Below are 27,109 nucleotides of genomic sequence, written 5' to 3'. Positions count from 1 at the left end.
AAGCGTCGAATATCATGCACTATTTTATTAAGAGGCCTAGTTGTGTGCTTAAATTAGGAGATGTCTATCAGCGGACATTATTGACACGTGTACTTGTTTGTCTTGATCGGGCGACACGTTTCACTGCTTAACAAATGTTATCGCACAGCGCAGGACGCGCCTGCATGTATCGGACGTTTCTGGAATGCTATCGATGCTTCCATCTGCTGTCTGTGACCAAACCTTATGTAATCTGATTGCATGTGTGCGCGACGCGAATAATGTAGAACTTTATGGAAGGCACGCTGGTCACAGCGATTACTTTGGAACATTCGATGACTGATGTATAAAAGCCGACGCTCTTCACCCTCAGATGAGATTTTTCGACCGTGTTTGCCGCTATCGTAGTGCTGTAAGTGTAGCCTGTTTTGTGGGCACAGGTTTGTCTTTCACAGTATTGCTACTGTGTTATTTAACGTCACCACCATCTGACATTATAATAGAAGCTTTTTCTGTCGTGATTTGTTGTTATATGAGTCAGAAAAGAGGTGCACTAAGTGGCACTACCTTTCCGGACAGAATTTCGTCCTACGTACGTAACCTGGCAAGAAACGACACATTCTTGGGAAAGAATGCTTCGCTTTAAAAACACAAGGTTACACATGCGAGGAAGGTAGGCGTTAATGGATATCTCACTAAGTTCGGGCATTTCAAGCACAGATCAGACAGTGACGATTTTCGCAGATTGATCACACTGCACATCTTTCACGGAGGAGGCCAGAGAGTTGACGCCACATGCATGGCGCCGCGCCGCAGAAATAGCCTGCTGCAGCGCGACCACCTCAGGTGAATCAAGTGCGCACAATACCGCCTCTCCCAATACTCCGCACATCAAGAGGAGAAGAGCCTAAGGACGTGGAAGTTAAAGGCAGGGAGGTCAACCAAACTCTGGTTTGCTACCCCAGGCAGGGAAAAGGTGGTCAGGGGATGAAAACAGAGAAACATAGAAAACACGACGTGTCGTTTCATCCGGAGGTGCACAGCCGCTCACTGAGAACTATCGACTTCAGGATCTGTAGCAACACGCGTGTCGCTTTCTGGGATTGAGAGGCTTGTGGCCATGGTCCAAGTACTTTCGTAACCGTGAACGGTCTTGAAACCAGGTAAGCTAACGTGGTGCGGAGTAGAAGGCGCAGCTCGTCATAGCGGGGAGAGACGCAGAGATGTTGTTCGATAGACTTGTGACAGACGCAACTGTTGCACGAAGGAAGGTTTGTCCCTGTTCCGAATAAGATAGGAATCGGTCATTTTGGAAGAGAAGGAAGACGAAAGAAATAGGAGGCGGAGTGTGACACAAACGTCACGTGGGTAGTCTGTCAGACATGGCAGAAAGAGAAAAAAGGAATCGCTTACGGGCGGTGCTCCTGAGATGCGTTCGCAACGCTTCGTTAACTTATAACTGTGTCGGCTACTACAAAACTCTATATAAATATTGTTGCGATAGAACGCTCCCTGCACAGCGCAATTTACAACTGCTCGTGCATAGGCAACATTTCCGATGGGTCCGTTTAACGAGCCGCTGAAGTGGCACAGTAGCAAACGTTTCCAAGATTTTCAGTTGGCTTATCCGAGTAATGAAGAGCAGGATCCTGCACCAACAAGAAATGATTAGTTATTAGCGCTCCTGTTCATTAACAGGCGTTGCTTCAGTTTTTTGAAGTGCTGGACTGATACGGGAAGCCCACGAGATGCCCAACATCGAGTACTGTGGTACGCACGAGAGCGAATGATAGTATCCTGTTTAGGGTGTACCAGTTAATATCTATTTTCCACGTTTAAACATTAAATGATGAGATTTTACGTGCCAAAATCACTTGCTGATTATGAGGCACGCCATAGTGGAGGACTCCGGAAATTTTGACCACCTGGGGTTCTTTAATGTGCACATAAATCTTAGTACACGGGTGTTTTCGCGTTTCGCCCCCATCGAAATGCAACCACCGTGGCCGGGATTCGATCCCGCGACCTCGTGCTCAGCAGCCGAATTTTCCACCTTTTAATGTTATTGTCCGTCTCAAAATGAACGTGCAGTGCAGTGAAAGGTACGAAGTGTATGGGCCAATCAGAGAAGCGAACGTGCAGAACCGGCGCCTGTGCAGCTTTCTCCGAGGAGAACGGAGGAGACAACAAGGCGAGGAAGTCGTGCGGCTTACCGTCGGCAATAACGTTTGCCACGACGGATGTGTAGAAATAGCGCAGACACAGTGTCGCTCACTGAAAATTTACTTTCGATAATGTTGGCGGAGGTGACTTTCCATGGGAAAATCATGCAGGTCGCACGCACTGTATGAATCGGTGTTAGCGAAGCTTTTGCATACACTCGCAGAGTGAGACCACGCAGAAGCTTGTTTGCCTCGGCAACTCGTTCTTCACATATTCCGACCAAGCATGTTGACCAAGGCACCGTTTACGACATTGGGGCTTTTGGAATGTTTGGTGCGTAGCAGCAAAAGCTGCAGCTTTGTATACTTATATTTATGTGCACGATAAAGAACCTCAGGCGGTCCCCATTTCCGGAGTCCCCCACTACGGCGTGCCTGATAACAAGATCGTGGTTTTGGCACGTAAAACCCCAGAATTAATTTGATTTTAGAACCAAGGAAGATTACTGCAGAGGCGGCTGCCGCTGGTTGAGATTATTATCATTTGTTTCGAAAACATTTATACAGTAGACACGAAAGGGAAAGCAGGAGGAGGCTGGCAACTGCCACCCGAAAGGGCCAAACGCCTGCTTGCTCTTCAGAGAGGAGGAGACAGAAACATAGAAATGGAAGATGGGAAGAGAAGAGAAAAGAAAGAGAAAGATGACAAATCTCAAAGAATTAAGCATAACACACAGTACAGGTCCCACACAGTAGGTCAGTGCAGGTCACGTCACTAAAGAATGTCTAAATAGAAAAATAGTGTTTGAGGTCCCGTCACCGTAAACAGAAATAGGCTACAAACGTGAACCTTAGTTTCTCTTAGGAAAGTAATAAGAGCGCGAGGCGCCTGATCGCGTCGAAACGCCCAACCACTGGGTTACATACGAACAGTGAAAGTAGTCACAAATAGGTTTGCAACTATATGACATTGAAATGTGTATTATCGGCGTGGTAGTCAGCCTGCACAGTTTGAGCCACTATCCTGGTTGTAGCACAATTGCTCTTATGGAAGGCCCCGCTGGATTATCGGCCGCACGCTTTGTGTGCTGGTGCAAGCTAGAGCGCTCCGTTGAATTCTTTGCCTTCGATGCAGCCGTCGCTGCTCACGGAGGCACAAGAGGTTGTCACAAACATCACTGAAGCATAAAGTTTAGCCACGAGAAGCCTATGCATGTAGGATGCGCTAAGGATTCATGAAATATTGGTAAGACCAATTAGACGCCTCCGAGTCTTGATGCACGGACGAGGGACGCATATATGCACGCTTATGCTGCATGAAGAAACGCTAATCCAAGGCAGGGTCAAGTGAATATTGACTGAAAAGATAGTATCAATAGGATTATATCTGCAACAAAAGGATGGCGCCATCTGTCACCGCGTGACGTGTTTCGGCGATTTTAGTAGCGGTGACAGATGGCGCCACCCTTCACTTGCAGAGCACTTAGAGTTAAAGTGGACGGAAGCACCAACCGGTCAGCAGTCGAGATCAGCAAGGGGCTTTTGGAGTATTGATGAAAAAAAAAAGGGAGCAGTTTGACACGACCGGATCCGTTACAGGCTTAGGTTTCCTTAAAATGTAGACACGCAAGTTTTGAGGAAGATAAACATATTCAAGATATGTGCACATAAATGCGAGAATGAAAAAAAAAAGATGTATAGCATACCTGAGTAACTCAAGTGGGCTAGGTGACTATTTCTTACCGCCCCGTTTCAAAGGGGAGGCCAATAAGTAATCATCATCATCATGATCAGAAGCATCCCGAGCTGCCTGTGTTGTGCGACCATAGGCTAGTCCTTAATCGTTCGATACCGGGAACCGACCTCAGAAAGGCCGCCCAGGTAAAGCCCAAACTTTGCCGCCGAGGGGTAAAAGGGTGTTGTGCAATACTACGAGCACCAAGTGACGACCACGAGGTGACGGAAGCTGACACACTAAATGCACCACGTGGCTACCACGAGGCGACGAGAGCTCCCACTTCTCCGCGACGAATCAAGAATTCGACACGGGCAGGTCATCACCCTGCCCCGCCTGGGTCCGGCCGACGAGAACTCGCCCAGTCCGGTTCCTGCCATCGAGGCGTCGCCGAAGGGATTTAAGGGAGAACCGGCCCATTTCGAGAAGAGAGAGTCGCTTGCAGCCGCCCAGTTGGTCTGATGCGCTCCTATATACTGCTACCTGTACGCTATCATCCATTATCTACGTCTTGTCCATCCATGTCTATCATCCATGTCTACGGAACGAGTCCGTCTTCCGTCCTTCACCCCAAAGTCACAACAGTGGTTAGAAACATCAATCGCTTCACGCGAATGGGATAAAGGGGTTAGAAACGGCGACCAATAGGGCCAAAAGCAAGCCAAATGCCGCTATATCAGGTGATTACATAATTTCCGTCGCATCCGCAAGCCGGTGGCACAGCTCGGGAAAACGCGGCAGAAAAAAAGTGTCCACAATTCCCCCTTGAAGTGCTCATAGAAACACAGTCATCTAAAATATCTTTTAACAAAGCAAAAATTTGGTTGCTTCGAATAAATATAAGGAACATTGCATGGTTTGACAATCAATATTTACTCATCATTTTACACCGAATAGGCCGAACTCGGGTTACGCCTGACGCTGCTTGAAACTCATCTGACTCAGCTGTTCAAAACTCCCGCAAGCTGTCGACGGGAGCATATAAAGGGACACTACCAGTCGGCGGCCACGCGTGCCCTCTATCGCTACAGCTGCGCACCGCACTCCGCTGTTTTAACCGATTCATGCATGCACATGTCGGGAGCTCGGTTTAGCGGAAGCAAGTAACGCATGTTTGGACAGGTTGAGAAGGAAGAGTAGCCTGGCTTCATTCCGCAGTAAAACAGGTTTGCCGAGTGGCAGTGCTGGCGCCCCTGTCGGGCAGCCACCTCACTTCCCAAGAAGGAGCAGGCGCAATGACTCCCACGTGGAGGCCAGGTGAGGTAAATGGTTTTCACAAAAACGGAGGTCAAATGACAGTGACAGACGTTCGCTACACACCGCTCGGCGCTCTGTGCGCACAACACGCTCCATCTTAGGGCCCGTACATGGTCGCTCCGCACGTCCGTTCCGCCCTCGTCCGGTCGCGTGCGGATAGCTCTCTACTGGCGAGCGAAGAGCGGACGCAAGTTTCCCGTCCGGCCGCCTGCTCGTCTCCCATTGGCTGGTCCGAGGCGGATAGTTTGGCTGTCGTCACAGCAAACATGGCGCGTGCTCGAAGCGGAGCGAAGCAGGGACGCAAGGCCTAGGCTACAGCCGCGTCAGAAACAGTCTATTTTTTTCTCCTGTTTGTGATTTTTACCAGAGATATGTGGCACCCACGGAGATAGTCATCGGAAGAAGCAAGCCGGTGTACGCTTCCAGACCTCATCAGTGCGTGCGATCGCCAACAGAAACAGACGGAGCGCAGGAAGTGTGTGTTGTGTTTACGAGCGCGTCGGAAGAAATATTTGAAGCTGTAGACTTCGTGATTTCTTGTGCCATGCTTCGCGTGTGCGTCGCAGACGTGAACTCCATCACATACACGTGCATTCTGAGCAGCACACACGTTCAAGGCGTGGCGAAATAAGTAGCGTCCGATTGGCGCACCCACCGTACACGTTTGGTTTCTGCTCTGTGTATGCGGATCGTTGCCGCGGAGTGGTGAACGCCAACCCTTCGCAACTTTCAGAAGTAACGATACGATCAGTAGCGATAAGTTTTTATCGCCTAGTTATCGCTTCCATTCTGCGTGTGCTATACTGTGTACGAGCCGTTTTGCCGGCTGCGATGCGCCGTGGTGACCGCGACGTTCGAGCTGTGCTCTTGCTGTTATGAAGTGCGTTTGCGAGCTACAAATCGTGATATATATGTGCGATGTGTTGCAGCGTTACTGGGTGTAGAAGTGGTCGTACTACGCGATGTTCGTGTGCTCAGAAGTGAGCTGAGCATAAGTGTTGCCGATTGCGTTTCTTATGTAGTAGCCCGATAGAGAAGCCCTATCACACCGGCCTTTTCTGCTTCGTACATCTATCGTTTGTTTCAAAAGTTGTTACTGCACGGTTAAAGATGCTTCTATCGGTGGGGGGAAATTAGGGAACAACATTATAATTGCATACGTCAAGACGTTCAGCGCTGTCGTGAAATGTGGACGCGCCTGAGAGCACTAATGTCATGAATGCAACTAAAAATTCCCAAGACAGTGTTAAGAGAACGGTTAAAAAGGGAAAACATATGAGAAGGTAAGCACAGCAGCTTGTGAACCCGCTCCTATAATACCTCGACCCGCGTCTGTTTGTAAATGTATGTTTTCTTGCGTTTGTCAATTTTTTTTCTATTTCCCACATTTCTTTACGTTGGAGTTTTTCTTAGTTCTCGCATTTGTGTGTGAATACGTGCCTGCTTCCATGCGTGCGTGCGCTTACCATTATTTCTGTCCTTTGATATTATATTAGCATTTGCTTTTACTAGTTTTCTTTCCGCAAAGTCATTACACATTTTCCTTAACCAATCTCATTCAAAGCACTAACTCATGTACACGGCAGGGCTGGCCTCTTCCATCTCATTAAAACCTTTCTCACTGGTCTACCTCGTCTTCTCAATCTGCCTGCTCGCTGTGTTTTCTGTCCTTGCTTCTTGTGTTGTTGCTGCAGTGTGATTAACCAACTTGCTCAAAACAGATTTTGATCGCCTATGAAAACAGAAAGGTTTAGAGATAGATTTTCTTAAAAGCGTCATGGGGGCTGCACAGCAACTTAGCCTCTTACCTCTGTTCATGTTTATGCATCAGTGCATGTGGCAGCTCGCCAGAAGTGCACATGAAAGGGTGCCATATTGTGAAACTACACCTTGCTATGCTGTTGCATTTTTCATGCAATCAGTCTTAGTAAACGGATGGTTTCGCTGTCCATCACATATGATGGCAAAAAATTTCAACACGAATAACATTGTGCAGTGGGGTGTCATTTCCTGTCTGATGCTTTCGTCGTTGCAAAGACATTTTTCAGTAAATGGAGCCCAGCAAAGCAGTGCACTGATAGCTTTTGCAACTTTCACCATTTATTACTTCACAAATGTCATTGTTTGAACCTGGCCGTCGATCGCTATGCCGTTGGCTTGTGAATTAAATGATTGCCTCAATAAAACACATTCAACTTCACTCAGAATTTTTTAGTACAAACAATGCTAGCAAAGCTATTCAGGGTGAATAATTGTGCTTACATTGGTGTTACTTGCCATCAGATAAACAAATACAACAATGGCTGCGACATGACTGTGATTTGACGTGCAGACTGCTAATGGTGCATTTCAAGCGTGCCCTCGACTACTGCTATTAATAGTTGCCCGACTGAGTATTTTGGGCCTAACTAAGCTAATGATGTTTGATAATTGTTCTCCTATTCGCATTACTTGCCTGGGCCAGGTAACCAAAATAAACAATGCAACCACATGAATGTGTGTTTGCATGCAAGCTGCCAACAGCGGCTGTCATTTTCGCATTGAGTGCTGCTGTTTCACCAATAGTGGCGACGACTTGACTGCGCTTTGACGTGCAGACTGCTAATGGTGCCTTTCAAGCGTGCCCTCGACTACTGCTATTAATAGTTACCCGATTGAGTATTTTGGGCCTAACTAAGCTAATGATGTTTGATAATTGTTCTCCTCTTCGCATTACTTGCCTGGGCCAGGTAACCAAAATAAACAATGCCACCACATGAATGTGTGTTTGCATGCAAGCTGCCAACAGCGGCTGTCATTTTCGCATTGAGTGCTGCCGTTTCACCAATAGTGGCGACGACTTGACTGCGCTTTGACGTGCAGACTGCTAATGGTGCCTTTCAAGCGTGCCCTCGACTACTGCTATTAATAGTTACCCGACTGAGTATTTTGGGCCTAACTAAGCTAATGATGTTTGATAATTGTTCTCCTCTTCGCATTACTTGCCTGGGCCAGGTAACCAAAATAAACAATGCCACCACATGAATGTGTGTTTGCATGCAAGCTGCCAACAGCGGCTGTCATTTTCGCATTGAGTGCTGCCGTTTCACCAATAGTGGCGACGACTTGACTGCGCTTTGACGTGCAGACTGCTAATGGTGCCTTTCAAGCGTGCCCTCGACTACTGCTATTAATAGTTACCCGACTGAGTATTTTGGGCCTAACTAAGCTAGTGATGTTTGGTAATTGTTCTCCTCTTCGCATTACTTGCCTTGGCCAGGTAACCAAAATAAACAATGCCACCACATGAATGTGTGTTTGCATGCAAGCTGCCAACAGTGGCTGTCATTTTCGCATTGAGTGCTGCCGTTTCACCAACAGTGGCGACGACTTGACTGCGCTTTGACGTGCAGACTGCTAATGGTGCCTTTCAAGCGTGTACTCGACTACTGCTATTAATAGTTACCCGACTGAGTATTTTGGGCCTAACTAAGCTAATGATGTTTGATAATTGTTCTCCTCTTCGCATTACTTGCCTGGGCCAGGTAACCAAAATAAACAATGCCACCACATGAATGTGTGTTTGCATGCAAGCTGCCAACAGCGGCTGTCATTTTCGCATTGAGTGCTGCCGTTTCACCAATAGTGGCGACGACTTGACTGCGCTTTGACGTGCAGACTGCTAATGGTGCCTTTCAAGCGTGCCCTCGACTACTGCTATTAATAGTTACCCGACTGAGTATTTTGGGCCTAACTAAGCTAATGATGTTTGGTAATTGTTCTCCTCTTCGCATTACTTGCCTTGGCCAGGTAACCAAAATAAACAATGCCACCACATGAATGTGTGTTTGCATGCAAGCTGCCAACAGTGGCTGTCATTTTCGCATTGAGTGCTGCCGTTTCACCAACAGTGGCGACGACTTGACTGCGCTTTGACGTGCAGACTGCTAATGGTGCCTTTCAAGCGTGTACTCGACTACTGCTATTAATAGTTACCCGACTGAGTATTTTGGGCCTAACTAAGCGAATGATGTTTGATAATTGTTCTCCTATTCGCATTACTTGCCTTGGCCAGGTAACCAAAATAAACAATGCCACCACATGAATGTGTGTTTGCATGCAAGCTGCCAACAGTGGCTGTCATTTTTGCGTTGACTGCTGCCATTTCACCAACAGTGGCGATGACTTGACTGCGCTTTGACGTGCAGACTGCTAATGGTGCCTTTCAAGCGTGCCCTCGACTACTGCTGTTAATAGTTACCCGACTGAGTATTTTGGGCCTAACTAAGCGAATGATGTTTGATAATTGTTCTCCTATTCGCATTACTTGCCTTGGCCAGGTAACCAAAATAAATAATGCCACCACATGATTGTGTGTTTGCATGCAAGCTGCCAACAGTGGCTGTCATTTTCGCATTGAGTGCTGCCGTTTCACCAACAGTGGCGACGACTTGACTGTGCTTTGACGTGCAGACTGCTAATGGTGCCTTTCAAGCATGCCCTCGACTACTGCTATTAATAGTTACCTGACTGGGTATTTTGGGCCTTACTAAGCTAATGATGTTTGATAATTGTTCTCCTATTCGCATTACTTGCCTGGGCCAGGTAACCAAAATAAACAATGCCACCACATGAATGTGTGTTTGCATGCAAGCTGCCAACAGTCGCTGTCATTTTCGCATTGAGTGCGCATTGAGCACAAGTGGGAACACTTGTGCTATCACAAACGAAAACAAGTAGAATAGTACCACCGTCTCAGCTGGTTTGTTGTGATTACCTTGCCTGTAAGTTTCTTGTTTATATTGGATAGGCTTCCTACTTCTTACAAATAGCTTGTATACATATTTGACCTGCACTGCAAAGAGCTGATGTGACAAAAAAATGTGTACACCTTAGGGTTATGTTGCTTTTCATGGTGTCTCAGTTTACTTCATACAGTTTTGAATTTACAGATTGCTTCACATGTTTATAGCTAAAAACCACTGAAAACTACTTGCATTGTGACTGCGAGGTCACAACACGAGGATTTGTGTGGTATCCTTCCTGTTCATTGGTGTGTCCCTGCACTATAAATGTAAAACGTCACACCTGCAAACCTGAGCATCCACCCTTACATTTCAAACACTTTTTTGAATGCTCGGCAGTTATGCTGACGAGCACATTGTGACAGCAAATCTTCACCACCTTAATTTAAGTGCGATGTAAAGGGTTGTTTGTGCATATCCAAGCTGTTCTAGCGTGCCTGCAGGGATACAGCATTGTCCAGTGGCACCGTATAGTTCAGGCGTAACAGTGAACTAGTAAACAAAGCGGCTGATAATACTAAGCTGACCCATATGTAGGAGCATTATATTGTCTAACCCACACGCAAAGTTGCTTTCAGTGTACTGAATAACCGCAGCTTTGATTTACCAAGTTATATTACTGCACACACAGAGCGCTGAAACAAAGTCTGTACAATGGTGAGAAATGTGCCAAGGAATGAAAGATTACTTGTGATGTGTGGATTTGAATAGTAGATGTGAATGTATACCCAATTCACCAGTATGCATGTTTTCTTTTGGAACAATTTTACATTTGGCACAGAGGCTGAGCCACTACGGCCTCTTGACTGCAAATTTCTGTGCTCTCACAGTGCTAATGGGAGTATCGTTCATTTGGCTACCCAAATAGTGAATAGGTAATAGAGCACTACAATCTTTCAGTTTTACGCAGAACACCTTGTGCATCATTCACAAAACTGAACCTAAGGACCTATTCGCTGGTTTGTTATGGAAATAAAAAAATGACAATGAATGTTTCCTCGCTTTTTGTGTGGCCCTGTCTTCTGCCCTACGCACCTTCATTTCGTTGTCATGTGCATGTTAAAACAGCAACTAAGTAATAAAGACAAACACAAAACTACTAGCTACATCAACCTTTTCACACCACAAGAGGTCACTGAACTCACTGCTAAGCTACACTTGATAATGTCGGTTTGCTTTCAAATAAATACAGGCACTGGCCAGCTGTTTGTGTTATGCTATGCATTTTTCATTTTCCTAAAATATGGCTGTGCATGAGCTAGCAAGGTTGTTACTTCATAAATACATAAACAACATGCAGCTCATGCCCAACTAACTCATATAACCTGATTAGAGCCTATTTTTTATATGTAGAGCAATCAAAATAGAACACGCATGTATGATGCCGACAGTATCAAACAATCTCAAGTCGAACATCCTTGTTTGGTGCCATGGGTGAGAGAGGGAGCATGCCTGTCAAGGTAGTGCTTAATTTTGTGTGCTTTGGTATGTTTGTACATTGTTGAAATGTTAAATTAGGTATGTTAAGTAGTAAGGTGGCAACATATTGGGTAGCCAGGCTGGCAAGAAAGAATGCAATTGTTTGATTTCACTCAAAATAAGTTTTCTTGTCAGCAATGTAAACTATATGCTTTCAAATAAGTACTCCCCTTGGAAACATATCTCATGAGTATGCATATATCTGCAGAAGGTCACTGCTATGCATACATATTGCTTTAAGCCACTCATAATGAATTGTACATTCACTGCTTAACCTTCAATTCCTTGCTGCATGAAGTTAACCACTTATGCATAACTTTTTTTTTGCACACGGTGAGAGCTTCAGTCATCGCTGAGCAAATAACTTAAGGAAAAGGCATTCCATGCATCCAACTGCTTCACTCTCTTAAATTGGCAGAGTGAAAAAAAAAAGCACGAGCAAGCGTATCAGCAAGCTGTACTCGGAGCCTCACACGCGTGCTCAGTGGTCAAAAGGTGCGTCTTGGCGACCTACGCAAATGCATTCCGCGACAGATGTGCGTGTGTTCCGTATTCTTGCTAGCTGTCACTAGCACTACAGAAACCGCGCTTCCGGCGACACTATAAGTTTCGCGTGACGCAGAACGCAGCACGTTGGATAATTAGAGAGGTTTTGTTCAACCAGCCAAGGCAGCGCGCACTGAAAGTAATCATCCGATAATACGTCGCGTGCTGCGACGTGGTGCGATTGCAATACATCTGTAAAAGGTGGCGCAGATAAGACGACTGTGCAATGTTTCGAAGAAGGATGACGGTGCCAATGCAGCACATATGGCTGCAGAACAGAATGTGGCAGCCTAGAGTCGCATTTTCACCGGAACGCGGAAAATTGAAATCACATCTGCAAAAATATGCCAGTGTCGTCTGCTGTCAAAGGTCGTTGCCAACCTTGAACACCTTTGCTCCGCCGAACGGTTGCCAGCTGTCAACAGACCGCGTCGCCCAATAGGAGTGCGCGTGCGTTCCGCTCGTGCGGATTGAGCGTGCATCGAATTTTGCGACACCTTCCGCCTTTCGGGCTTCCGCTCGCGACCGGACGAGGGCGGAACGGACGGGCGGAGCGACCATGTACGGGCCCTTAGTCTCTCTAGTCGGAGGTTGTGTACCGCGTCTACTTTTACGCCTACACGAAATGTGAGGGTGGAGGCAGTGGCTTGTGACACGTGGAGGAAAAATGCATCTTAGAGAGCCTGTATGCGATCGGCATAAGTGGTCTAACCTCCAGCCACGGTGGCTTAGCGGCTATGGTGATGCGCTGCTAAGCATGAGGTCGTGGGATGAAACCCCGGTCGTGGCGGCAACGTTTGGATTGGAGCGCAATGCAAGAACGCCCAAGTCTCGTGCCTTCATGATGGTCCGCTGGTGGCCAAAATTAATGCGGAGTTCCACTACGGCATGCCTCATAACCAAATCGTGGTTTTGACACCTAAAACCCGAGAATTCAAGTGGTTTAACCACTGCTGCGATTAACTGATCCACATGCGTAGTCATCCTTTTGCCTCCTGGGACCAATTTGTATAGTATCTATTTCATTTTACATTCCTATCTCGTTTTGTCGCTGGCTCAGAAGAAGCGCAGCCGCTGTTATAGCAAAGATCGGGCTAATGACACTACAAATGATAGGTATGGAAAATGAAATAAATCATTACGAAATACGTCCTCAGCTCACGTTTATCAGTAATCATATGGCTTATCAACCTTTCGTGAAAATGCTGTGGCAACGCGCTCACAATACACTGCAAGACCTGTTGGGCCACTACTTGTGCGCGCAGGGTGGCGGCAGCGATGAATTACGTTAATTGCTGCATTAGAGAAAGCAGACATCTCGCTGGCGAACTTGCGGCGAAAAAAAAGATAACCGACGATTGCGATACTCCCTAGTACTAAATTTGAGCGCAGCTCTATGCGTGTTTTCATTTCGCGGTATATTGGCTGGCGCAGACAATCTATCTCGTGCGGCACGCTGCAAACGGAGCGAAATGTGGAGCGACTGCCTCGCCAATGCGGAGATAGCGAGAGGCAGCGCTTGGGAGACGCACGGGCGTGATTCACAGCAGCCGCCGCACACAGACCTCCCAGACGACGCGCGCTACTATGGCGCCATCTCGCAGGTATCGTCGCCGCACTACGCTTTTCTTTTCACGCTTTCAACATGCCCTCCTCCTTGCGCTCTCTTCGCTATCGCGTTTTTTTTTCCTTCCTCCTGCGCTACGCGTTCACTCTTTCATCCTTCACTATGCACATTCGCTCGGTTACACAGAAGCCAATGCCGAACTTCGTAGCAGGAACGGGCGCCTAAGAGCTGCGCTCCAAGAGAAAATCTTAACGCAGTTCTTCGTTTGTGCGCAGCTAGCTTTTACATCACGTTACCCGAGAAAGATGATGATTTCTATTGGAATTTATGTTTAAAGGGGGCGACGACACATAGTCAACTAGCCTGCGTTAGCTCTTCAGATGATGATGATGATGATGATGATGCCTTTATTTTCCATCCCAAGGATTTGGGAGGCAGAGAGAAAAAGCTAGATTTCCAGCTTGACGGGCTCTCGCCTCCCCGATACAAATACATGATTTTTCGAAAAAAAAGGCAAATAGTACAAGCATATGAGCACAGACAAAAATGAATATCAGAATGCACATACAAAGGCAATTTTTGCACAAATGAACAGTTTCAAAAAACCAAGCTATGTACATAATATCATGTCGCACATTTCAAACAAAAAGCACCACCCTTTCGCTATATCTGAGACAAAATGACGCAAATCTTTTGGCCGAATGTGTTGAAGATTTACATTGTAATTTTGGCACAGGTTTAAGATATACAAACATCTACTGTAGTGGAGTATTTTGCTCATCTGAGCTATCTTTCCTTATTATTTCCTCTCCAATAATACCTCTATTTTAAATGCATGAGCAGTTCTATGCTTACTCAACGAGAAAAAAACCTTCCGTCCCTCACGTAAGAGGGTGGCTTCAACGAGAACGAAGTGGCTAAAACATAAGGCTCACAAAACTCTGAGCTCTCACGAAGCTGCTCGTGGCTGCTCGTTAGACTCTTGCTCCGCTCCGCTTGGAACGCTGGTTCTGGTCAAATAGCTGGCGGGTTTTCTTTTGTTTTTTGTTTTTTACCTAATTAATCTTGACCTTTTGTTCCAATATCTCTTACCTTTTTATAATAATTTTCTACTTATCTACAATGCCTCTCTCATCGCCAGGCCAGGAGGCTCCTTCCTGGTCAGCTTCTATTCCTCCCCCTGATTTGCCGGTGAAGCTTTTCTTACTCAGTGGGACGAGCAACGTACCGTAGTGATTCGCATGACGAATCCCAAGGCAATCCAAATCAACTCCGGATGTCCTCGGCCACTTTCCAACAAATCAGTGAAGTTCGACAGTTTGGTCGAGGGGGCATTCTTTGTTGTTCGTCAGGCCAGGCTTGCGTTCAAGATTTACTGAAGTGCGATGTTTTTGCGACGCATCCGGTGAGCAGTCTCATTCCTCAGCACCTTGCATGTACTAAATGCCTAGTCAGCGATGTCGACATAAATCTAACTCCAGCAGAAATTTTACGAATGCTTTCAGCAGAAGGCGCGATTTTTGTGTATCTTTGCAGTCGTGTCGTTGAGAATGAGCGCATGTGCACAGAAACAGTCATTGCTTCATTTGCTGGAATTAACCGTCGATCTGAAATCAAGGGATGGCCACTGATATACCGAGTTGAACCTCATCACCACGTGTGCTTCAGTGTGTAAAATGTTGGTGGTTTGGGCACTCCATAAAAGGTTGCAGGTCCAACACAGGATGCCGTATTTTTAGAGAAGGCCATAATCCAAATGACTGCTTTTCGCGTAATGAGTCCTACTGCCCTTGCAGTGCTATTCAGCCTCCAAATGAGCCTAACTGCTCTGCAAGGTCAAAACAAGCGCAAATCTTTGAATTAATTGATAGACGTCGATACTCTTGCCGCGAGACCATTGAAGAAATTCAGATCAAGACACAAGGGTCTCACCCTCTGTGGATTAGTTGACAACCTGCCAAGCACCGTACGACTTTCCATCTATGCGGACGCCATCTGCATTTGGGCATCAGGTGTGACACGACTTCAGCTTCGCGCTTAGCTTCAGAAGGCAGCCACAATGATATCTTGCTACCTTCGTGAACAAGGACTTGAAATTTCATGCTGGAAGTGCGCAGTGTTGGCATTCACGAGGAAACGAATGTCTGCTTTATACGGCGTATCTATTAACGGCCAACTTATACCATACAGCAGAAGTCACAGGTTCTTGTGAGTCGTAATTGACAGAGACCTATCTTGGACTCCGCACGTGAATTACGTGAAAAAGCGGCTGACTGCTGCTATTTGTCACCTGTTCAGGTTCCTTGCAGGAAAAAGTTGGGGAGTATCTGTACACGCTATGTTACAGCTGTACATGGCGTTGTTCGTTGGATTCCTGTGATACAGCCTGCCTGCAATATCCAACACCTGCAAGTCTAACCTGCGTACGATACAGAGTATTCAAGCCCAAGCCCTTAACATATGTCTTGGCTTAACACGCAGTGCATCAACGGCTGAAACCATTGCCCTTGCGCAGGATTACCCAATCAAGACGCACATTACCGTTGAGACAATGCGTATGCATCTCAGGCGTTATGCTAGGACCCCTTCCCACCACTTGGCGAGCCTCACTGCTGCAAGGCCCTGCTCGACATTTAGCGGCATTGTCAGTGCACATCGTGCGTCGTTTACATCAGGGTACGCACCTGCGGCCAAGCCAGCGTTTCCTCCGTGGTGTTTGAGCCGTCCACATGTTGAGATAATGATTCCAGGACTACAGAAGACAGATATACCGGCCCCTGCTCTAAAACAGCTGAGCTTACTTCTTTTGCATGAGAAGTACAACAACCACGTGCACATCTATACCGATGGATAGACTACGTCGTGCAGTTCTGGTGGTGCCGTGGTTATACCAACGCGAGGAATGACACTGCGGTTCAAGACATCGCATGTCACGACCTCAACGGCGGCAGAACTAACGGCCCTGCGTCAAACACTGGAATTCATTGATTGTGAAAGACCTAGAAAATGGGCTGTGTTCTGTGATTCAAAACCGAGATTACAGTGCACGCAGTCAGTTTTCCAACACGGATGCCATGACCAATTGACATACGAAATCGCGAAACTTTACCATCACGCCCAACAAAAAGGTCACGAGGTCGTTTTTCAATGGGTACCTGGCCATTGTGGAATCAGTGGCAATGATTCCGCCGATAACGCTTCTCGCACAGCACATCAAGAAGAGCACAGCGTTCCAATTCCGCTTTCGAGGACAGACGCCGCAAGGCAGCTTTGACACCTGGCACGCAGTCTCACACTGACCGAGTGGAACTCGCCAAACTTACGACTTACACGACTGCATCGACTAAGCCCTTCCCTGCAACTCCGACCTCAATCGGACTTCTTCGACGTGAAGCTACGCTTCTCTGTCGCCTTTGGTTAGGAGTTTCCTTCACAAAGGCATACTCTACATTAATTGGAATGACTGGCAGTGCAGCATGCGAGGTCTGTGGCATCGAAGAAAACATCGACCACCTGCTGTGACACTGTCCCCGATACACCCCAGAGAGACAAGTACTTGCCAAAGCTTTCCAAAAACTGGACAATCGACCGCTTTCTGTGCATGTGCTGCTGGAACACCGCCCCCATCGCCCGTCGGCCCATAAAGCGGTGAAGGGGCTTTTGTGTTTCTTAAGAACGACGGGCTTCTGCGACTATCTGTGACTATTAATGCAATTTCTGTAGGACCACACACGTCAGCGAATTCACCGCAATTTCCTTTTTTCCTTCCCTCCTCTCTCTCTCTCCCTGTTATCTTTGTTTCCCCTTTCCCGTTCCCCCGGTGTAGGGTAGCCAACCAGACGTTATTCTGGTTAACCTCCCTGCCTTCTACTTATCTATTTCCCTCCTCCTCCTCCTCCTCCTCCTCCTCCTCCTCCTCCTCCTCCTCCTCCTCCTCCTCCTCCTCCTCCAAGACTCAAGGGTATGCTGATATAACAGCCCGTCAAACATCGTGTATGGAACATTCAATCTCTCAGGCTGCTGCAGCTTCCGTATAAATAAGTTGGAAAAAGCAATAGCGCGCATTGTGAAAAATCTCACCGCCTCCCATGTTCAGGTGATGTTTTCACAGATAGCTCCGTGGTTTCAACTTACTAGTAAAGCCAACATTGAGTATCAGGTACCGAGTCTACCGCGGAATCCACCAAGTGAAGTGGCGCAGCCATTCAATAATAACAATTTATCAACGCCATCCACTTCTGAAAAGGTTGACCACATCTGTCTCTACGACACAGATTGGATGGAAAATAAAGATGTACAAATGGACCTCCGATCTCTTAAACGAACAAAGTCCCCGACAGAGCAAAAGTCTAGCTCTCCCGCCAACTCCAAGGCGAAAAATTACGTGAGAGAGATTCCGACTAAGGACATCCTTAAAGAGAGCGATTTAGACCAAGCAGTCTCTGCTGCTCGGATTTATTCATCATAGGATATTTAACAGTAATTCAGTGGAACTATCGTTAAATACTTTCCGCTGAAACAGATTTATTATAACTTGCTTCGACATATTTTCCATATATTGTTATTTTACAGGAAACTTGGCTTGCTGCCGGTCAGACTTTTCGTCTCAAAAATGTCCGATGTTTTCGATTGGATCGCCTATCCCGAGGCGGTGGTTTAGTTTTCTGTTTGTATCAGCAAAGATCTGCCATAAAGCTACTATAGCATACTAGATAATGTCCCCAGATTATGAACTGTTAGCATTGGATATAACATTTCCTGGTTGCACGCCTTATTTTATAATTAACACGTATTTCTCCGCTGGAGTGCAAGATACCCGTTATCTCGATACCTCTATTGCTTGCAGTAAGAAGAACGTTATACTAGTGGGTGATTTTAATCATCATCATGTATCGCGGGGTTTCGGAACGGACACTTGTGGCAAACTCTTGTGGGATTGGGTTTTACCAAACTATTTCTCTTGTTTAAATTCGAGAGCACATACTTTCGCTCCGGGTCAGTCGCGATCTGCCCTAGATATTACGTTTGCTACCTCGAACATTTCGGTCCCCTCCTGGAAGAATGTTGACTGGAGTACCAACAGTGATGACTTCCCTATAATTTTTGAACTGGTTAACCCGTTAAATAGTTTAGATAGTCATGTGTGCACTTTTGTTAATTATGCAAATATTAAAAATACATTAAAATAGGCTTTAAGCGCTCAGGATGGCATGGAGAGGAATATTAAAGCAATGAGTCTCTGTTCAACTCTAAAACAATAAAAAAAGGCTCAATTTTTTGTACCATCTACTAAGGGTGCATCATATAGTCCCTGGTGGAATTCTGAGTGCGAACGAGACTTTACACGTGAAGAAGTGGCATGGAAAACACTTTTATATAACCAATGCCCTGTTCGTTGGACTGATTATACATATATATCCACAACATTTAAGCGAACAGTCTCAAAAGCTAAGATCGATTATGATTCAATGCGCTACACATATCTTTCGAAGTCTAGCAATAAAAACGCCCTGTTGAGATTACTTCAATCGCAAGAACTTATACATCTGCCCGTGAATATCGACTCTGGCATGCTATCAACAAAATAATTATAAGAGTGCCTTCGGAAAATTGCGCAAGGACTTGCCCGACGTTCCACGTATAAAATGTCAATATGACTACCGAAACCTCCATCGGGAGACTACTTCGTAGAAGTAACAGCGACAGAGCTTGCGGGCATTATTAGATCCTTATCGGCGTCAGCCCCAGGTCCAAATGACATTACAACGCGAATGCTAAAAGTTTTGTCTGATTATTCGCCTCAGGACCTACCAAATATAGTGAAGTTTTCTCTAAAAAATTCATGGGTGCCAAGAGAGTGGAGAGTAGCTAAAATTATCCCACTGTTGAAGAAAAAAAGCAGCTGGACTTGACATTGATAACATAAGACAATTTCTCTTACATTGTCGACAAATTAATAGCAAGGATTGTGCACAGCCCTATAACACATTTTATGCAGAATAATACACTTCTCAGTCCTTGTTAAAATGGAATTTTTCCCAGGCACTCCATATGGTGCACCCATGTAGGTCTAGAGAGCCACATCAAACTTTCTCTTCGCAAACGAGAGCACGTAGCTTTGGTGACGCTAGATGTAGAAAGCTACGACTTTGTAGAATATTGTATTCTATTCGATAAGCTTCAGTCTACGAATTTCCCGAAGTATACAACCACTTGGATCAATGAATTTATGAGAGCTAGAGAGTTTTATTGTTATCAATACGGTATTTCGACGTCTAAACACAAGCAGACAAGAGGTGTACCAGAGGGTGCTGTTTGTCCCCCTAGATTATTTAACATTTTGCAAAGTACTATTCCCTTGTCTCCGGAACTACATGTTTGTGTTTATGCAGACGATATCGCATTTTTTACATCCGCAACTCACTATACCAGTCGTTCCAGAATTACATAGAAATGCTGGATACATGGCTATAGGGGTTATGCATGTCGTTATATATATCTTATCAGAACTGTTGTACTAGTCTCCACATGTGCATATAGTTCTACAATACCGCCAAGAAATCCTTCCTCAAGTTGACGCAGTCAAGTACTTTGGTACGATACGATAACCTACGATAATGCCGTGCAGGCGATGTAGGTATACCGAATAAATAAATAAAATAAATTTGCGATGGCAAGCTCACGTGAGGCAGTCACATTGAACATATTAAAACAAAGACAGAACGTGCCTTAGCCATGCTCCGCAGGATCAGCAAAACGAGAACAAAGTGAAAGCTGGAGCCAACGTTCCGACAAGTTTCGACGTCCTTTTCAAGGCTTTAGCAGAGTAAAGTTGTAGGCCTGTTGGTGAGACATTGTGAATAAAACCGTTACAGACAGGGGATGAAGGGAGACGTCAACACAGGGCGGTACTTGCAATTGAATTTTTATTGAAAAGCAGCATGGCTTTTATAGAGGATGGCACGTGTAACCCTACAACCAATAGTAACCAGTATGAAATGTGTCCCAATTAGATTGTACCGAGTTATTGTCGAAGTTATGCAAGAAGACATCTATGAATGCATGAAGTTCAGTATTGATTGCGTCAGAGTTTGCTCCATTGTAGTCGAGAATAGTTTTGCATTGCTTTGAGCGTTTTGGGCGCGGTTGTTTCGATGTGGAAGTTTAGCAGTAAGTGGTCACTAATTCCAGGATAGCAAATAACGTCAGAGAGAAGATCAGGGGTCGTTGTTAGAATTAAGTCAAATCTGTGCGGTGCAATAGCGGATAATCTGGTTGGCTCGGAAACAATTCGGGTTAACGAAAAGGCAGAACACATAGCCAAAAATTCTTGTGATTCGGTTGATTACGGAGTTAAAGTAGGAGAATTCGTATTTCATATTATGTTAGCGTAGTTGAAATCCTCTAAAAGTATGAAGCGTGACGTAAGAAACCATGTGTAAACCGTATTAAGGACATCATGCAGTTTATTTAAAAAAACAGGAAGAGGAAGAAACGGGTCTATAGCATACGCCTACATTGAGTTTGCGATGATACATTTTTACTGATGCTCAGATGATTTCGAGGTATGTGCTAATTCATATGCTCGGTGAAGAACTTGAGCCAAGAGATATATATATATATATGAAGAGGAAAGGCAGTGGGGTTAACCAGATATCAGACTCCGGTTTGCTGCCCTTACACTGGGGATGGGAGATAGGCATTAGAAAGATTACAGAGAGGAAAACGCTAAAAAAACAAAAAAACACACGCAGACATGGAGACACACACGCACAAAAGGCGTTCCAGTGAAAGACGTTCGCGAAGGCCGGTAGATCGCAGAAAGCGCAATAGCGCTTGCACGGCCTTCTTCTGTGACGTTAGGTCCCTTCGGTGTTGTAGAATTCTTTTTTTCTTTTCAGTTGGTCAAGTTCGTGGCGAACGCATTCCCTCTGTGGACTGTACTACGGGCAGGCGCACAAAATATGGTCAATTGATAAGTCATGGCCGCAGTGGTCACAGGTTGCGGTGTCGGTCATCCCTATGCGGAATGCATATGCTTTGGTGAAGGCAACGCCCAACCACAGTCGATACAAAAGCGTGGCATCTCCACGGCGAAGCCGTGATGGCGCTGGGATACTTAATGTTGGATTAAGGGAGTACATTCGAGTATTTCTTAAATGTTGCTCATTCCATTGCGTCGTGGTGCAGTGCCGAGCAAGCAGGCGGAGCTTCTGCGCTGCGTCACTTCTAGAAAGTGGAATTGATACGTGGTGCTCTTTGAGCCAATAATTTAAGAATGAAAGGGAAGTCGGAAGCGAATTGAACCGAACGCATACTTTACGCAATAGCCTATAGTAACTCCGAAATTTTTTTGTTTTCCCCAAAACTCACTACTTAACTTTAATTACCCAACCTTTAATTATTGACTGAGGAACCCACGTATGATAAGCAGGTTTGTAGAGCACCTTCAGAAATCATCGGTCGAGTTGTTTCCTTTACGATACGTCTCACGCAGTTCTTATTTCCGGCTTGCAAAGAAAGCCCGCGAAATATGAAGAAAAGCCACGTGACGGAGCGCTTGCGCTGAGGTATCGTGCTGCTCTCAAGCGTGCATTCGGTGAACAAGGTCGGCTCCCTTCGGATGACGGCGTAAATGCGTGCTGCTGGCCGAACGCTCCCGGTGAGATAAAGAACGCCCTCCCGCTTCCTCGTCGCCAGTTACGATGCAGCCGACCTATTTCCCGAACGCACGCTTGAGAGCAGCACGATACCATGGGCACTGCGCAAACGCCCCGTCATGTGGCTTTTTTATATTTCGCGGGCTTTCTTTGCAAGCCAGAAAAAAAGGACCACGTGAGGCGTATTGTACAGGAAATAACTCGATCGGTGGTTTCTGAAGGTGCTCTGCAATTTTGCCTATCATACTTGGGGTCCTCAGACGATAATTAAAAGGTTGGGTAATTAAACTTGTTAATTATTGAGGTATATGGAAAAATTATGTGAGTTACTATAGGCTATTGCAAATAGTATGCGTTCGGTTTAATTCGCTTCCGACGTGCCTTTCATTTTTAAATTCTTCGCTCAAGTTATGTGGGACACCCTGTATACGACACCTGTTGTGCATGCGACACGCTCGTTCATTTCTAGATGCTTCTTACCACACGTGCATTCTTCCGAATTGCCCTTTCCCATCATTTTGCTGCTTGCAAACATACCGAACTGTGCAAAATGGTGGGAAAGGGCAATTCGGAACAAGGCACGTGTGGTAAGAAGCATCTAGAAATGAACGAGCGTGCCGCATGCACAACAGGTGTCGTATATAAGATCCCGCTCAGTTGTGAGCGTTTATGTATCTCACAGGCTGGTAGATGCCTTAATGATCGTTTACGAGAGCATGCGCTTTCCATTGATGAGGCGGGGGGTTCAAATCTGCCAGTTCACTGTCGTAGTTGTGCCTTCCTCAGTTCAGCCGGTCAACCTCCCTGCCTTCTGCTTTTCTCTTTTCTCCCCCTCAGTTCAGCCATACACAGGTTATAGGAAGAAGGAAGGGGCAGCTTGAAAGAGAGATTGTAGAGGCAGTGGCTATTTTACTTTCCCAACCGGACAAATGCGTTAGTTCCCGTTCAGTTTCTGTCTTGAAAAAAGAATTGGGGTTTCTTGCCACGTAAATGATTAGTTATATCCTGCTATGTATTGTCTTTTGTGCCATCATTTCCGCGAGTGGTTTCGTCCCCTTTCATGTTTCTGATCTTGGGTTGTTATCTCTTTCATGTGTTATTAATTTCCTTTGTGTTGCTCACGTTTTCGTGTTATTCATTTCTTTTGTCTTGCTCACTTTCAGCCTTTTCACTTCCACGTGTATGCGGTTGTTTTCAATGTTCCGAGGAGATTCTGCTATCTTAAATTACTTTGTTGGTCTCTACTTCATTCTGGTCACTATTGGTTGTCGGTTACGCGTGCCGTCCTCTATAAAAGCCAGGACAATTCCACAACAATTCAGTTGCAAGTACCACCCTGTGTTGGGGGGTGGGGGGGGGGGGGGTCGTTTCCTTCTGTCCCGTCTCTGTAGCGGTTTTATTCACAATTTTTCACGGCCACATATGCTTTCCTGGCCACAGTATATACAGGGAGTGTTCTTCTGAAGGGGAGACGGCGTAAGGTGGGTGGGTGCGGCAACGAGCGAAGGTGTGTTAGCGGCGAGGGTGTACAATTGAGAATAAAGGAGTGCTGTGCACAAGGCCGGTGACATGGCCGTCTGTCAATCACGTGTCAACGGACGTGTGTTAGCCGACGTGTAAACGGCGTGCACAGCACCCCTCTATTACATGTTTCGCTAGTGGTCCTGGACTATCGCGTCTCTGAAAGAGATAATAGAAAGAGCGGCAGAAACCGGTGCTCGTGAAAAAGAAATACCTAAAGAGAAATACTGAAATGGAATGAATAAAAAAATAAAAGAAAAAAAAGACGGAAACTGGAAAAAAACGCACTATGTAACCGAACCAAGTGTGGTTGTGTATAGCTTGAAATTTAGCACAGCGAATAGATTCTCAAGCTCCCTTTGAAACGTTTATGACTATTGGTTGCAATGTCTTGAACTTATTCATAAGGTATAATTCTCTGTATTTTCTGTCTCGTTCAGAACGCAAATTTGGCTGTAAGATGTAGAGTTCAAGTTCATCAAAGTTATGATCTGGTTGGTTGAAATGCTCGGCGATGGCTTTGGGGCACTTTTAGCTGTGTCCGCGCGATGTCCGTTTAATCTAACGTTCACTGATTGTCCCGTTTCACCGATAAATTGTTTCTTACAGAAGGAACATTCAAGCATATAAATCACATCCAAACTCATACAAGTAATGCTAATTTTGACTTCGTGTCAAACTCGTCACTAGGTCAATCAAAGCACACGAAGTCAAAACTTGATTGCATGTTTCTTCTGTAAGAAACAATATGTAGGTGAAACGGGACAATCGATGAACGTTAGATTAAACGGACATCACGCGGACACAGATAGAAAGCTCCCCAAAACCATCGCCGAGCATTTCAAAAAACCAGGTCATAACTTTGATGAACCTATAAACTCTACATCTTACAGTCTAACTTCCGTTCAGAACGAGAAATAAAATACAGAGAACCATACCTTATTTATAAGTTCAAGACATCGCAACCAATAGACAAAAACGTTTAAAAGGGAGCTTCAGAATCTAGTCGCTATGCTAAATTTCAAGCTATAGGCAACAACACTTAGTTTGGTTGCTTAGTGTTTTTCTTTCCTTCCCGTTTTTCCCCTAATATTTATTTATTTATTTATTTCATTTCAGTATTTTCCATTATATATTTCTTTTTCACGAGCACCGGTTTCTGCCGCTCTTTCTATTATCTCTTGTAGAGACGCGATAGCCCACGACCACCAGCGAAACAGGTAGTAGAGGGCTGCTGTGCACGCAGTTAACACGCCGGCTGACACACGGGCGTTGACACGTGATCGACAGACGTCCCTGTCACCGGCCTTGTGCACATCAGTCTTTATTCTCAATTCTACACCCTCGCCGCTAACACGCCTTCGCTTTCCACACCCACCCACCTTATCTCCCCTTTAGAAGAACCCTACTTATATATACTGTGGCGAGGAAAGCATATGTCGCCTTGAAAAAGAAAAGTCAACTTGTCGAAACGTTGGCTCCCCGCTTTCACCTTGTTCTCGTTTTTCTCACCATATTGAATTGCCATCTCACGCCTGCCTGTTTTCCCTGATGATGTATAAAATATATGTTGGGCGCATATTAGAACTCGGCTGCGTCTTATTTTATGTCGTCCTGCCAACAAAATTAAACCTCTGATACTTTTAGAGAGGGAAGCTCTGTGCTTATGCCTCGGGCTGCGTAGATTCGTTGCCAACACTGTTTTATATCAGGAAGCTCATATAGCCACCCTTGATTGCAGATTCCGCATGCTTATGGTTCAGAATTTAAAAAAAAGTTATGACCTTTTAAGAAGACGTACGCAATATATATTTATCACTGAACCATATGAGTTTTTGTTTTAAGTATCGTGGTCGAGATTACACAGCCCTTATATGAGACTTCTGCAAGCGCAGTTACAACAATTGAATGTGTCCATAAGTCAATTTGCCATTCAAATGATGCGTTACCAGACCTCGAAATTGAGTACGATGGCATATTTCCAAATAATACGGTACTATTTGCAAGCTGACATTTAATTTATGTCTTACACGATCCCAATCACCAGCTATAGCCCATGACATTATAATAGCTACTGAAGTTTCTGCGTGCAATGAGAAAGCAGGAGTGAGGATCCCTGAATCTTTTCAATAGCCTTACTTTCTTCGATTTCCGGACTTCACTCCCATATTCCGTGCATAATTATTAGGGGTTGTATTAGCATTACGAAAGCTTTCCCAATATGGGACAATATGGAACCTCTGTATCTCAATATGGAATACGGGGGTTCATGCAAATAAAATTAGTAGGAAGTAGCACCTCTTCTGTCTTCTTATTGCCGTCCCTGTCTTTGCGCGCTTGACCGGCCTTAAGAAAAATGAAGCTGTGTACCAACTAGCTCGGATCCACACTCTTGTCCAGTAATGAAAACAATTTTACCAATTTAATGTAGCCATTATTTGAAGGCTCATGAAGCCGGTAAGTGGTGAAGAGTTGTTCACTTGATATTCCGATACTACCACCTTTTACAAAAGGTAAAAAAACGCAATGCTGTTTCAATAACTATGTCAGCGCACTGCGTAAAAAATGCACGAAAAAGAAAAACAATAAATGGAACATGAATCCATCTCATGGCGGATTTTTGAGTCCCTATTTCTCAATGCTCGTGCTAGGCACAAAGTTTTTAGCAAAGCGCTTTTATTTGAGTATCGGCTGACTTCAGCATTGCAAGCTTTACATGCCCCCTGATGTCACTAATTATAGCGGTTTTTATTGAAAATATTAAATTTTCAATCGCATTGGTGTTTATCGCACAAATTATCAGGTCACAGCTGCTATACAGTGTCAGAAAAGAAAAACACCGACGTTTGCCAGTGAAGTGATAGTTTATTAATGAGTACAATAAGCATATGATAGTGCCCAGTCAGGAATTAACTTTGAATTGAAGGATATGCAAATACGTGTCACATAAATGAAAATGAACAGGCTACGGTGCAGCTCTGTGTTCCTATTTATACAGGCGCACTTCCTTCTATGGCAAACTTACCTGATCAATCTTCGAATTACAGCAAACAGGAATATGACGAGTCCAGTCCTTTTTTGCTTGCATACCACTGCAGCTAGGATAAATCCACTGCAGCAAGGGGCGGGGTTAGGTGAGTGCGGGGTATAAGGTTAATAAAACCCAGCACAATTCTCAAATCAAGCAAATGTTTTCTATTTTTCTAATCAAGACACTATGCACAGTCGGCATATTAATCTCGGCTGTAGCGGATTGCCCAAATGAGCGCCACTGCAAGTTTGGCAATAGGCAGCAAGAATCGGGAATTTCATCCAAGGAATCTACTTTAAAATCCGGCTCGCTCGAATTAAAACTGCGCTTGGTACATTATATTACGATACAGTGTTTAGAAGATGCCTGAATTTGTGAGAAATTCTGC

The 27,109-nt window shown here is 45.3% G+C and overlaps 1 protein-coding gene across 1 annotated transcript in view; it reads right to left on the bottom strand.

Moving 5' to 3' along the window:
- Positions 1-27,109, bottom strand: part of LOC135897362 (nose resistant to fluoxetine protein 6-like) — a 133,881-nt gene that overhangs the window by 57,083 nt on the left and 49,689 nt on the right. Inside the window, exon 8 of the mRNA XM_070538891.1 lies at positions 26,716-26,802. Within this exon, the coding sequence (XP_070394992.1) occupies positions 26,716-26,802 (87 nt within the window). The remainder of the gene's footprint in view (positions 1-26,715; positions 26,803-27,109) is intronic.

The sequence above is a fragment of the Dermacentor albipictus genome, chromosome 1 (assembly GCF_038994185.2).
Source record: "Dermacentor albipictus isolate Rhodes 1998 colony chromosome 1, USDA_Dalb.pri_finalv2, whole genome shotgun sequence".
Lineage (NCBI taxonomy): Eukaryota > Metazoa > Arthropoda > Arachnida > Ixodida > Ixodidae > Dermacentor > Dermacentor albipictus.
Note: the sequence above shows the minus strand (reverse complement) of the source record. Positions and strands in the feature narration are given on the sequence as shown.